This window comes from Erinaceus europaeus, chromosome 16 (assembly GCF_950295315.1).
Source record: "Erinaceus europaeus chromosome 16, mEriEur2.1, whole genome shotgun sequence".
Classification (NCBI taxonomy): domain Eukaryota; kingdom Metazoa; phylum Chordata; class Mammalia; order Eulipotyphla; family Erinaceidae; genus Erinaceus; species Erinaceus europaeus.
Genome location: NC_080177.1, coordinates 21649015 through 21661563, shown reverse-complemented (window position 1 = coordinate 21661563; position 12549 = coordinate 21649015). Strand labels below are relative to the sequence as shown.

The following is a 12549-nucleotide window of genomic DNA, read 5'->3' as shown; positions in this document are numbered from 1 at the left end:
CCCCTCACTTTTTTCTGTGATAAAAGGTAGGAGAGATAGAAAGATACCTGCGGGGGGCTGAGCCGTACGTAGTGCAGTGGGTTAAGCGCACATGGCACGAAGCACAAGGACTGACACAAGGATTCCAGTTTGAGCCCCCGGCTCTCTGCCTGCGGGGGGGGGGTGTCTCTTCACAAGCGGTAAAGCATGTCTACAGGTGTCTATCTTTCCCCTCTCTGTCTTCCCCTCCTCTCTTGATTTCTCTCTGTCCTATCCAACAACGATAACAGCAGTAACAACAATGATAAACAGCAAGGGCAACAAAAGGAAAAAAATAGCCTCCGGAGCAGTGGTTTCATAGTGCAGTAACCACGCCCCAGTGATAACCCTAGAGGCAGAAACAAACAAAAAAACAGATAGTTAGATATGTGCAGCATTGCTCCACCACACGTGAAGCTGCTATTCTGCAAGTGGGAGGCAAGGACTTGAACCTAGTTCCTCCTGTATGGTAATGTGTGTGCTCTATCGAGTGTGCCACTACCCAGCCCCTAGCCATGTGGGGTGTGTGTGTATGTGTGTGTGTGTGTCTGTTTTGTTTGGGTTTTGTTTGTTTTTGATAGAGACAGAGAAATTGAGGGGGGGTGGGGAAAGAGGTCTTTTATGTATTTTTTAATTTTTTTTATAGAGTCAGAAATTGAGAAAGGAAAGTGATGGGGGGGAGAGGGAGAGAGGGAGATACCTACAGAACTGCTTCATCATTTGTGAAGTTTCCCCCTGCAGGTGTGGGCCAGAGGGTTGAACCCAGGTCCTTGGGCACTGTAATATGTGCACTCAACCAGGTGCATCACCACTTAAACCTCCTAGTCTCAGATTTTTTCAAATAGACTCTGCATACACTTTAAATCACCCTGAATAACAGCTAGTAAAGATTTGGTATTTTTGTTCAGCAAAACTAAGTCAGAGTCAAAGCTTTTACAAACCCAAAACTTATCTTTGAAAATTAAAACACTTTGGCTTTAAGGAAAAATCATCCATTTCTTAATAAACTAACTTCCTAATTTTTTTCTCTCAGTATCTAGAAACATTCTAAGCTTTTGATATTCAAAATTTCATATAGATAGAATCCTGGGTATAGAAGACCTGAACAAGGGAAGAAGAAACATTATGCTCTTTTTTTTTTATATGGTCATCCGGATAGAACAGGTTAGAGCAGGAAAGACTTTTTGAAGATCTGTATGTATCAAAACTGTTTTAGCCATTGTATCCTTTGATTTTGAGTGTGGTCTGTGGTAGCAGCTGTTAAGCTGTTGATAGATTTCATAGACGTTCTATGGCATAAAGATGAATTAAAAATGAAATTTATGGGGCTGGGCAGTAGCGCACCAGGTTAAGCACACAGAGTGCAAAACACAAGGACAGCAAACGGATCCTAGTTCCAGCCTCCGGTTCCCCACCTGTGGAGGTGTGGGGGGTCACCTCACAAGCAGGTCTGCAGATGTCTATCTTTCCCCCTCTGTCTTCCCTCCTCTCTGTTTCTCTCTGTCCTATCCAACAACAGCAATAACAACAATAAAATGGGAAAATGGCCATCAAGAGCAGTGGATTCGTAGTGCAGGCACTGAGCCCCAACAATAACCCTGGAGGCAAAAAGAAAGAAAGAAAGAAAGAAAGAAAGGAAGGAAGGAAGGAAGGAAGGAAGGAAGGAAAGAAGGAAGGAAGAGAGAAAGAAAGAAAAGACATTTACATAAAATACTGCCCCACCATCCATGATGTCCTGACTTATTTTGTCTTTACTGATCTTATGTGGTGCTGGGGATTGGACTTAAGACCTCATGCATGCAAAGCAGACACACAGTGCTGAGCTACCTTCCTGTCCCGAGTGGGTGTTTTTTTTTTTTTACTACAAGAAAATGAGGCTTTTAGGAAGTGGCTCAGGATGTACTACGTGGAGCTTGTGTGTATAAGGTCCCAAGTTCAATTCCCAGCTTCAAATATGTTAGAGTGATGCTCTGCCCTCCCCATGTTAATAAATAAATCATTTTTCAACTTGACTGTATCTCTTGATTTGTCAGCTTATTGATTAGCAAGATATTTAACTTCTCTGGAAGAGTAGCTAGATTCTTTAATAAATGCTCACTTATGGGTTTTACGTTTTAAAAGTCTGTTTATAACGATAAACAAAAACTAGATTTTGATTTGATACATTCATAAGTATCTGCTATGAGTATGGACTTTGCAAAAACTGTGGAAAAATCATCAATCTTTGGTGTTTTCCTCACAAAGTTGGCACACTGTCAAGATGGAGATCAAGAGCAGCTTTTCATGGAACTGTTTTCAAGGCCACTTTGGCTTCTCTTGGTTTCTATGCCTTGTGTGAAGGGGGTTGAGACCATTTCCTTCCTGCTGTTCCTTGGCTACCAGTTACTCGGTACATGAAGTAAAATAGAAGCGTGAATAACACTTCAGATTGATCCCCAGTTGAGTTAAAATTCTGACTTGATTTTAACTTGATTTAAACTTGTGACTTGATTCTGACACGCTTTAAAAAAATACTTGGAGAGTCGGGCGGTAAGCACAGTGGGTTAAGCGCAGGTGGCGCAAAATGCAAGGACTGGCCTAAGGGTCCCCGTTTGAGCCCCCGGCTCCCCACCTGCAGTGGAGTCACTTCACAGGAGGTGAAGCAGGTCTGCAGGTGTCTGTCTTTCTCTCTCCCTCTCTGTCTTCCCCTCCTCTCTCCATTTCTCTCTGTCCTATCCAACAGCAATGACATCAATAACAACAACAATAAAAAGATAACAAGGACAACAAAAGGGAAAATAAATAAATAAAATTTAAAAAATTAAAAAACATTTAAAAAAAATACTTGAAATAATTCTTTAAAACTTGAAACCAGTTTTTTTGGAAGCTGATTCTCGAGTAGCTGTTTTGCTTTGTTTTCGGAGGCAGGTATTAATGTTAATTGTTAACTTTTTAAAGTTAGTTTATTTGGTATACCCAAAATAATATGGCATTGCTTTTTTAAAATTAAAAATGCCCCATTTGATGAAAATTTTTATTAAGTAATGTAAATCTATAAATAGCATCGGCCTGTCAACCTTGACCACACTTTTCAAGCCCCACCCCTCAGCTGAAGCAACCACTGTTGCCACTTTTCCTGTAAATACTTCCAGAAATAGTATAGCATCTATTTTTATGCAAGTAGAGGCTTATAGGATAAAATTTTATACCTTGCTATTTTTAAAAATTGAGATACTTTGTATACATACATGCAGTTTTAAGAATACAGATAGCCCTTGTTTGCTTTATCCAAGTTTTCCTCAAAATTTTTTACAAAACTAGAGTATTGGCATAGAGTTCATCAATTTTATTCATGTTTCTTTTGTGTGTGTCTGTTTGGTTCTGTGCAGTGTTATGATCTGTGTAGGTTCCTATGTCCAATTCCATAGTGAACAGTTACCATACCAGAGCATATTACTGGTACCCTTTTATAACTGTATTGACCTTTCTGTACCTCCTTCCTTCATCACTAGAACTAATGATCTGTCCTGTGTTTCTAAAATGTCATTCTAAAATGTTCTGTAAATGGAATCAGATATACTTGCTTCTTAAAGCAAAGTGATATTTCACTATGACTTCTGTTTCACTCTGGAGGCATACTTTATAGTCTTAATGGAAGTTCTGTTAACCACAAAAAATGCAAGTAGTAGATACTGTCTGTATGCATGTGTAAGTTGTATAGCAAAAATGTTTAGCCATGAAATTCAGGGTCAGAGACAGAAAGCACATATGCAAATTTTTGATATGTATTTTGAAATTTTTCTCAGAAAAGATCCTTCTACTGTGCATTTCCAGTGATCTTCTATAAAAATGCCTGTTTTCAATAACAACAATACTACTATCAATAGTAATGATACAGCAACAATAAACAACAAGGGCAACAAAAAGAGGGGGAAATAGCAACAACAAAAAAGTCTTTTTTAAAAAAGCCTATTTCCCCATTCTTGCATGTCATAGAGCATTCAAATTATTGGCAGTTTTTTTAAAAATCTTCACTTGCCTTAAATTTAGTAATCATATTTTGCAGTTTGCTGGGTATTGTATTTGAACTAAGTGTAGACTAGCCCTCACAATTTGACTACTGCAGTGGAAAATTCCTTGCAAGAAATAACACTGGAGATAAAATATTAGGTACTATTTCCTGTTCTGTTGTTTAAAAGTATCAGTAATCAGTGAATTAGTATAGCACTGCTTTAGAAATGGACTTGTAATGCTTAGTTACAAGGGTTGGCCTATAAGAAGTTATTACACAAAGTGCATTGTTCTTAAACAGTCTTACTCCTAAGCTTAGCATTTTACCAAGCTTATTTAACTTTTTAAGTCAATACAAGTTGACTTAGTTGAAAGAAAAATCAAGGAAGAAATGATTCTTATTTCAGAACCAATTTTGAGAACATTGACTCCAGGAGTAGCTGTTAACCAACTGAAAAGAATATGGAGTCGGGCCGTAGCGCAGTGGGTTAAGCGCAGGTGGCGCAAAACACAAGGATCCTGGTTCGAACCCCGGCTCCCCACCTGCAGGGGAGTCGCTTCACAGGCGGTGAAGCAGGTCTGCAGGTGTCTATCTTTCTCTCCTCCTCTCTGTCTTCCCCTCCTCTCTCCATTTCTCTCTGTCCTATCCAACAACGACAACAACAATAATAACTACAACAATAAAACAACAAGGGCAACAAAAGGGAATAAATAAAATAAATACTAAAAAAAAAGAAAAGAATATGAAGAGGTGGGAATAGAAAGAGATTTTTTTCCCCCAGCAAGTCAGTAATTTCTGAGCGTAACATTTTTATTGCTCAGTTTAATGTTGCCTGGGAACATAATTGTGTTTGATTTTATAGCTATTCTAAGAATGTTTTGATGTACAGTGAATGGAAATGAATTTCTTTAGGAATTAGATACTAAACATGTCTAGAATTGACTTAAGATATTTAGTAAATTTTCAACAATATCCACTTTTAGAATGTCCTTAAGGTGCTTCTAATAGGCACTCAGCAAAAAATGATAGAATAAAACTGATGAACCTTAGGCAGCAAGTCAATCTTGAATGGGTAAAATATAGACTTAATGAAGGCAGACACTGGGAATGTGACTTTATACCTATACTGTGGGAGATTTGGACTGAGAGCTTCCTTATCCTCTGTGTGTCTCATTAGTGGTTAATCTTCCACTTTAGTCTTTGAGAATCTGTTTGTAGAGCAGGTACATTTCATTGAAATTAGATTGACCCCATATGTATAGAGGGGCCCTGCCTTTTAAAGTCAAGTCGCCAAGACCTTCCAATATCAACGAAAAATCAGAGCAGAAAATTAACTTATTTAGCTCTTTGGTTATTGTTTATACTTTATAAAAGGCTGGGTCAAAAATTCTAGTTTTTTTTCCTTTTTAATCCAGCTTAAACCTCTTAGTTATCAAAAGTAATGTGGCATCACTTTATTACTATTCTAATATACTGCCACAGAAGGATTAGGGCTTATTAAAATAAAATGATGAAGGAAGAATGACCTTTAAAAAGTAATATGTAATATCACAGAGCCAAACCTGGACTTCAAAATAGTAAATAATTATGAAAGAAACAAAAGCCTTCAAACTACATTTTTGGGGCATCAGACTTGATTTTCTGCCATAAGCTTTCGGGGCTATTTGTATACTACATTTTCTTGTTTCTGTCTCCCCCAAATCTAGATGCCTGAAAAGGCCACCATTAAATTTCCTCATCACCTATAATCTTGATTATTCCACTGCTGTCCACTTTGGTAGTCAATGACCACATGTTTAAGACTAAACTAATTGGAATCGAATTTAAAGATACATCATCAGGGAGGATGCATGCCTTGCCTTGCTTGCAGCTCAAGTTCAGACCCCACCACCAGAGGGCGCTCTAGTGCTATGGCACCTTCCCCTCTCACTCGATCTCTTTACCTGAAGGAAGAAAAGGCCATTCAGACGCCATAAGATCATGTATATAAAGAGGACCCAGCTTCACACACAAAACCTTGTTGCAGTGTACTAACTGCATGTTTGGTGTTTGGTAACCACATGTGGCTGGTGGCTGCCATGCTGAATACCTCATGTCTCGTGTATAGAATTTCTGATCACACAGAACGCTTTTGTCTGTGCATTACTGCTGTAGGTGAATAGTGGGTGACAGTAAAATTGTTATAGGTGTGAGGGAGGGGTGCTTCTTCTTCTAGCGTTTGCCCTTCTTCCGTAGCCAGTCAACAGCGTCAGGTTGAGCCTGATGTAAAGTTTCGAGACCTCTGAATCTGGAGAGGTGGCAGTCGTTGACTATATGGAGGGGTGCTAAAACTCAGTTGTTTTTTTTTTGCCTCCAGAGTTATCGCTGGGGCTCGGTGCCACACTATGAATCCACTGTTCCTGGAGGCTGTTTTTTTCCCCTCTTTGTTGCCCTGGCTGTTTATCGTCCTTGTGATTGTTATTGTTGTTGCTGTCATTGCTGTTGGATAGGACAGAGAGAAATCGAGAGAGGAGGGGAAGACAGAGAGGGGGAGAGAAAGGTAGACTCCTATAAACCTGCTTCACCGCCTGTGAAGCGGCTCCCTGAAAGTGGGGAGCAGGCTGGGGAGACTTGAACCTGGATGGATCCCTGTGCCAGTACTTGCGCTTTGCACCAAGTGCACTTAATCTACTGTGCTACCACCCAACCCCCAGAAATTGCTTTTTAGGGCCAGGTGGTGGTGAACCTGGTTGAGCACACACCTTACCTTGTATAAGGATCCAGGTTCAAACCCCCAGTCCCCACTTGTTTTGGGGGAAGCTTCACAAGCAGTGAAGCAGGCCTGTAGCTGTCTCTCTTTCTCACTCCCTCCCTGTCTTCCCCTCCCGTCTCGATTTCTCTGTACTATCTAATAAGAAAGAAAGAAAGAAAGAAAGAAAGAAAGAAAGAAAGAAAGAAAGAAAGAAAGAAAAAAGAGAAAAGGAGTCAGGCAGTAGCGCCGTGGGTTAAGCATACATGGCACAAAGTGCAAGGACCAGCGTAAGGATCCCAGTTTGAGCCCCCGGCTCCCCACCTGCAGGGGAGTCCCTTCACAGGCGGTGAAGCAGGTCTGCAGGTGTCTCTCTTTCTCTCCCCTCTCTGTCTTCCCCTCCTCTCTCCATTTCTCTCTGTCCTATCCAGCAACGACAACAACAATAATAACTACAACAATAAAAGAACAAGGACAACAAAAGGGAATAAATAAATATTTAAAAGAAAAGAAAGCGGGGAGAGGTCAAAAAATGGCTGCAGGAGCCAATGAAAAGAAGGGAGAAATTTTTTTCTTCCTGCTTTTTCTTGGGGTCCGTTGCCAGTGAAGCGATGCACGCTTACTCTCAAGAGGCCTTTAGCCTTTCCACTCATTACTGTTTCCACCCCACAGCTGCTGGGCATGCTGTGTGCATGCATCGTGCTGTGCAGAAGGAGTAGAGATCCTGCCTATGAGCTCCTCATCACCGGCGGAACCTACGCATAGAAACCTCCAGCCTGAGCCTTTAGTCCTGTTGTTCTGATTTGGAAGGTGAATAGAGCAGGTCTACTAGTGTTGGCCTCCTGGGTTCGTTTAGTTCAAGCACACAGACACAGGTGTTGGACAGAGCAGCTTGGCTCTTCTCGTGCCCACCTCTTACTACCCACCCATCACTCTCTCCCCCCTGTTCTAGCTGACTCTCCATAGCCCTGAGATGTTAAGATTGGAGGCGATGTCCTAATGGCAGCACCACTGCGAGCTGCACAGCGGGCAGAACTGGAGGAGGACACAGGCCTGTTCTGTGACCTCCAAGCAGTAAAGGGATGGCTGCTGGAGTATCACTGGGTCTTTCCATCTTCTCAGTGGGGAACTCTTAGCCAAAGGCTTTGTGGGGGAGGGGGAGGAAGCCAGTTGTCTGGTTATAGTTAACACCAGATGGTGCCCCTCGTCAGTGTCCTTTTAACTATATATATATATACATATATATATATATATATATATGTATATATATACTGTAGTCCTATAAGATAGCAGTTGTACAAAATGGCTAAAATAGATTTTAGAATCACACAGTGTGTCTCAGTTCATCTTCAAAATCAGACTCATCTTTGAAACTAGTGGTTTTCAATCAAAGCTGGCTTTATAGGAGGAGTATAACGTATGCACTGCTGTTTTCAAAAAACAATTAGCGTGAGTGTGTGCGTGCTTTTGTATGATTGAACCCATTCATTGTAAGTCTAAACTCGTTAGAAATAATGTATCCATGTAGACTAGCAAAATAGTATGTAGATGTGATCTCAGCTGTAAATAGGAAAATCTAATTCAATAAACTGTATCACCCCTCGCCGTGCAGTTTTTAATTACTCGGGGCCACTTGAGCTCCAGAGCAGCAGTGTAATGCTTGAAATGTTCATGTTACCCGCAGTTCTTCATGATTTGCGTGTGCTTTAATCATTACCAGCTGCCAAATTCTAGAAGCCTTGGTATTCAGAAAGTCACAGATGCTCCTCATTCCAGCATGTTCTACAACGCGGGAAAACCTGCTTTATGCAGAGTGCTGGGGGTACAGTGACAATGCTGTCCTAGTTCTCGTCCCTGCCAGCTCTAAATCACACTTAATTCCTGGCATAGTTTTAAAAATGCCTTCTTCCTTGGCCTGGGAGCCACTTAATGGGAGTCTGTTCAGCAGCAGCTGGGCCATACAGACTCCTTTTCCAGTTAGTGCCTCCAGCCCCTGTCACATCTGACTGCTCTGAGATCCTGAGACTGCCTGGTGCCTGGTCTGCACAGGGCGGGAGAGCCCCCTGGTTACATCTGAGTGTAGTGGATGCTCTTTCCCGCTAGTCTGTGTCAGGATCCCCTGGGGGAATCTTTGAGGCCTGCTGGTGCGCATGCCCCAGGGTCTCGTGGTGCTCTGGTGTTTTCAGAGCGCAGTGAAAGCTGGGAACTGCTGCTGTAACCACTTTTTTTTTTCTTTTTAAAGTTAATTTTATTTAGAGATAATTTCAGCTGTACAGGAACTATACACATAAGTATAGGAACTATACACATAAGGCCCAGCTGTCCTTCACTTAAATTCACCCGTGAACAATGTGCCCCTGTGGACCTGTGCTTCTCGTCCACTTTGTCTCCGTGCTTATGTCACGAGGCTTCACCTGACACTTGAGTGGGCATTGCCAAGACACTGTCATCAGTTCAGTGCATTTAACAAGGACTCGGTGCCTCCGTGCACTGTTGAGATTCCGCTTGACCATGCAGTGTCCTTCATAGCACTTTTTCCTCCAGATACATACCCACTCCAGCAGGTGTTGTAGTCAGTTGTCACCTCTCCTTGGTTTCCTTTAACCTGGAACATTTCCATAGCTCTGTCACTTAGGACAGAGACATGTCGAAGCCTACAGTCCCTTTTGAGTGATAACCTCTTACAGCTAAAGGGACAAGGTGGGAGCACTAAAGCAGGAGGTAAGAAACTGCTTGCACCCAAGGACAAGACTAAGTCAGACCTTTGACAGGAACGGGGACTACTGGTGCCTTTTACCTGTGAGAAGAGAGCCACTGCAAGGACACAGCAGGCCTGCTGTCAGCCCTGCCACCCATTCAGAGCAGGAAGAGAAAGGGTGTGTTTGGAGCTAAGGGGCTGCATGCTAATGCCCAACATGGCTGGTGGGTGGCTTCAGGGAGGTGTCTGGAATTCAGAGCCGGCCCCTCATGCTGCATTGTTGATTCAGCCCAGTGGTAGGTTGCTGCTTCTTAGCTCTTTGGCACTCTGGGAAGACTTAGCTGATGTGACCATGGGGTGTTCCGATAAATGGTGGACTTCCTTGTTAGAACTGCCATCTTTTGGTTTTAACTAGCATTTACATCCACTTTGAACTTTGTGGGGAGAGCAGCTTGCACAGGGCCATATTGCGCCCATCTTACTAATGAGACGGGGGGGGGGGGGGGGGGGGGGGGGGCGGCAGAGAGCTTGTGACGAGTGCAGTCTGGCTTCAGGCCTGGCTGCTCTGACTTCAGAGCCACTCTCTCCGCTGAGCCCTCCTATTTGAGCAACCCTCCGCCAGAAAGGGGTGGCAGTTATTTATATACCCAGTCACACACAAACCCTCTTTATCCGGCACCATCTCTGCTGGAAGGCCATCTGTCTGTCCCTGAGATGGCATTATGGCAGCTGAGGCTATGACCTGGTGCTCAGAGCATGAGACAGCTGCAGAGGCCAGGAACCTGACTCAGATTCACTCGTGGTTCATCCCCCGTGCGCGTGCGCACGCACGGACACACACACACACACACACACACATATAAATCATGACCCCAGAGTTGCTTTCGATTCTGTTCTCTGGCTTCCCGAAGAGCTAGAACACTGACTCTGTTATCTAACACTGTTACTTGTCACTCTCTGGGCCCGGGGGCACTGTGGCACCTGTCAGAGACATGACAGATATCCAGGCCAAAGGTTGAAGAAAAAAGTCCTCGAAGCAGAATGAAGTGCTCAATCAAGATGACAAGGTACTTCCAAGCAATAACTAGAGCTCTTCCCTCAGTTTCTTGTCTCTCCTCTCCACTGGCTACACACATCCCGGCTCAGCGGACAGGTCTGTGCAGCTGGCCTGCCACTTCTGGCCCTTGTCCCAGGCTCTGTCCCTGCTGCTATCCCTCCTTGTCCACCTGGGGAGCACCTGCTCAAGGTGCATCTCAGAAACCGCTCCTCACCTTCTTTCCACTCCTTCCACTCTGTCTCACATCCTGGGAGTCACCAGGCCCAGTGGTCCAACTCTGCACCCTCGCAACCTCTTCCTGTGACCCAGCAACACTTCCGCCACTCCAGGCAGCACCTGCCTGCCATTCAGTTCTTCCTTTCCAGCCCACTGACAGCCTGGGGTCGGGGGTTCTGGTGCCTGTATGCCCTTCTGGGTGAGGGAGCTTCATGAGGGCACTCCTTTAGCTTAGCACCTCTCCTTAGTATTGAATAGGGCCCACCTCCCAGGAGTCATCCTGGCACTGGGTGGCAGCTGGCGCTGCCAGGGGGAGGGGAGCAAGGCGGCCACCAAGCATCTTCACAGCTAGGTCTTCATTCACCTCACTCCTTCAGGGACTGTAAGCCTAAGCACAGTTTCTCCCCAAACAGCCCAACTTCAAAACCTCAGAAACACATGAACTTCCAAACAACAAGTAAATAAACTATCTATAAGACTTGGTGAGAACTATAGTGGTTAATCACAAAAAATGGCGTGGTTGCACCTGGGTGATGGTGCACCTGGTTAAGTGCAAAAAAAGAGAAAAAAAACCTCAGTTGTGGTGATCCAGGAGGTTGCCCAGTGGTTAGAGATCTAGACTAACAACCATGAGATCCAAAGTCAGTCCCTAGCCTCACATACTGGGGATTTGCTTTGGCACTTGGCACGCTATTTCTCTTTGTCTCTCTCTCTTCCCACCACCACTGCCCATCAATAAATCTTTTAAAATGTCCTTAGGTGTGTCAGGGACAGGTGCAGGCATTGCATTAGCTCACGTAGGATGTGCTTTACAAGGGAAAGAAATCTAAAAAGGCATTTCCTAAAAAGGAAAGATTCAGGCCTCCATCTGGTTAGTTCAGAGTTCCAGTCATTTCCCACCTCGCTGCCACACGCCCCCTGGTGGACACAGTGGCCGTAATACCCACAGCCTCTTCAAATTCTAAATCCTGGAGATTCCAGAGATGCCCTCACTGCCCTCTCCCTGCACACTATGGGGTCACCAGGGGCAGAAAGCACCCCCTCTCTTTTCCTGGAGTAGATCCCCTATTCCTGAGCTTTGCTTGTCTGTTTGCAGAAACCCCACACGGCAGCTTTGTATATGGCATATTTCCGGTCTGGCCCTTAACTCTAGTGTCCATCCCAGGAGGCCCCTGAGTGGAGTCTGGGGCTCTACTCATCTCGCCCTGGGAGGGGTCTGACCTCAGGCTCAAAGCTGAGCAAGTACCAATAGCCCCAGATAAAAGGTCTCAGTGGAGGACGGGTTCTTTCAAGGCTCCCTTGCCCTAGCTGGCCCTGTGTGAGGTTGCTGAGTATTGGGGCTCCTCCAGGAGGGCATGGAGATAGAGACTCTGTGGATGCTCAGGGCTTCAGCAGGCCTTGGGGGGCACAGATGTTTAGGTCTGGGGACTAACACCTCACAGAGAGGCCAGGAGCCCCTCCTGGACCAGCTCTTGTGTCTGAAGGAGCAGCACAGACAGCGCGGGGGGGGGGGGGGTTGTCCCCGAGGCCTAGCTGGGACTGGGAGACGGTGACAACTACGAGCACCTGCAGAGCCTGGCTTCCAGCCCTCCACCTCTGGCTGGCAGACTTCACCCCACCCTCGCAAGCACACAGTACACACCACACGGACACACACACACACATGGTCCCTCTGGTGTCCCCATGCTCTTGTGTGGCCTGTCTGCTCTGCAGCTCCCAGGACCCAGGAAGCCTGGGCTCCCCATCCCAGCTCCCTTGCCACATCTCTTCCTTCAAACCCCCCTCTCCCCACCTACCCCCTTGTCTCCCTGGCCCTCTGAGGCTTCCCCAGGGCTAAAGTG

At 44.7% G+C, this 12549-nt stretch overlaps 1 protein-coding gene across 1 annotated transcript in view; it reads left to right on the top strand.

Annotated features, from left to right (window-relative positions):
- TSPAN3 (tetraspanin 3) overlaps window positions 1-8340 on the top strand; it is a 35059-nt gene extending 26719 nt beyond the window's left edge. Inside the window, exon 7 of the mRNA XM_007525763.3 lies at window positions 7410-8340. Coding sequence (XP_007525825.1) covers window positions 7410-7502 — 93 coding nt within the window. The 3' untranslated portion in view covers window positions 7503-8340. The remainder of the gene's footprint in view (window positions 1-7409) is intronic.
- Window positions 8341-12549: the final 4209 nt, after the last annotated feature.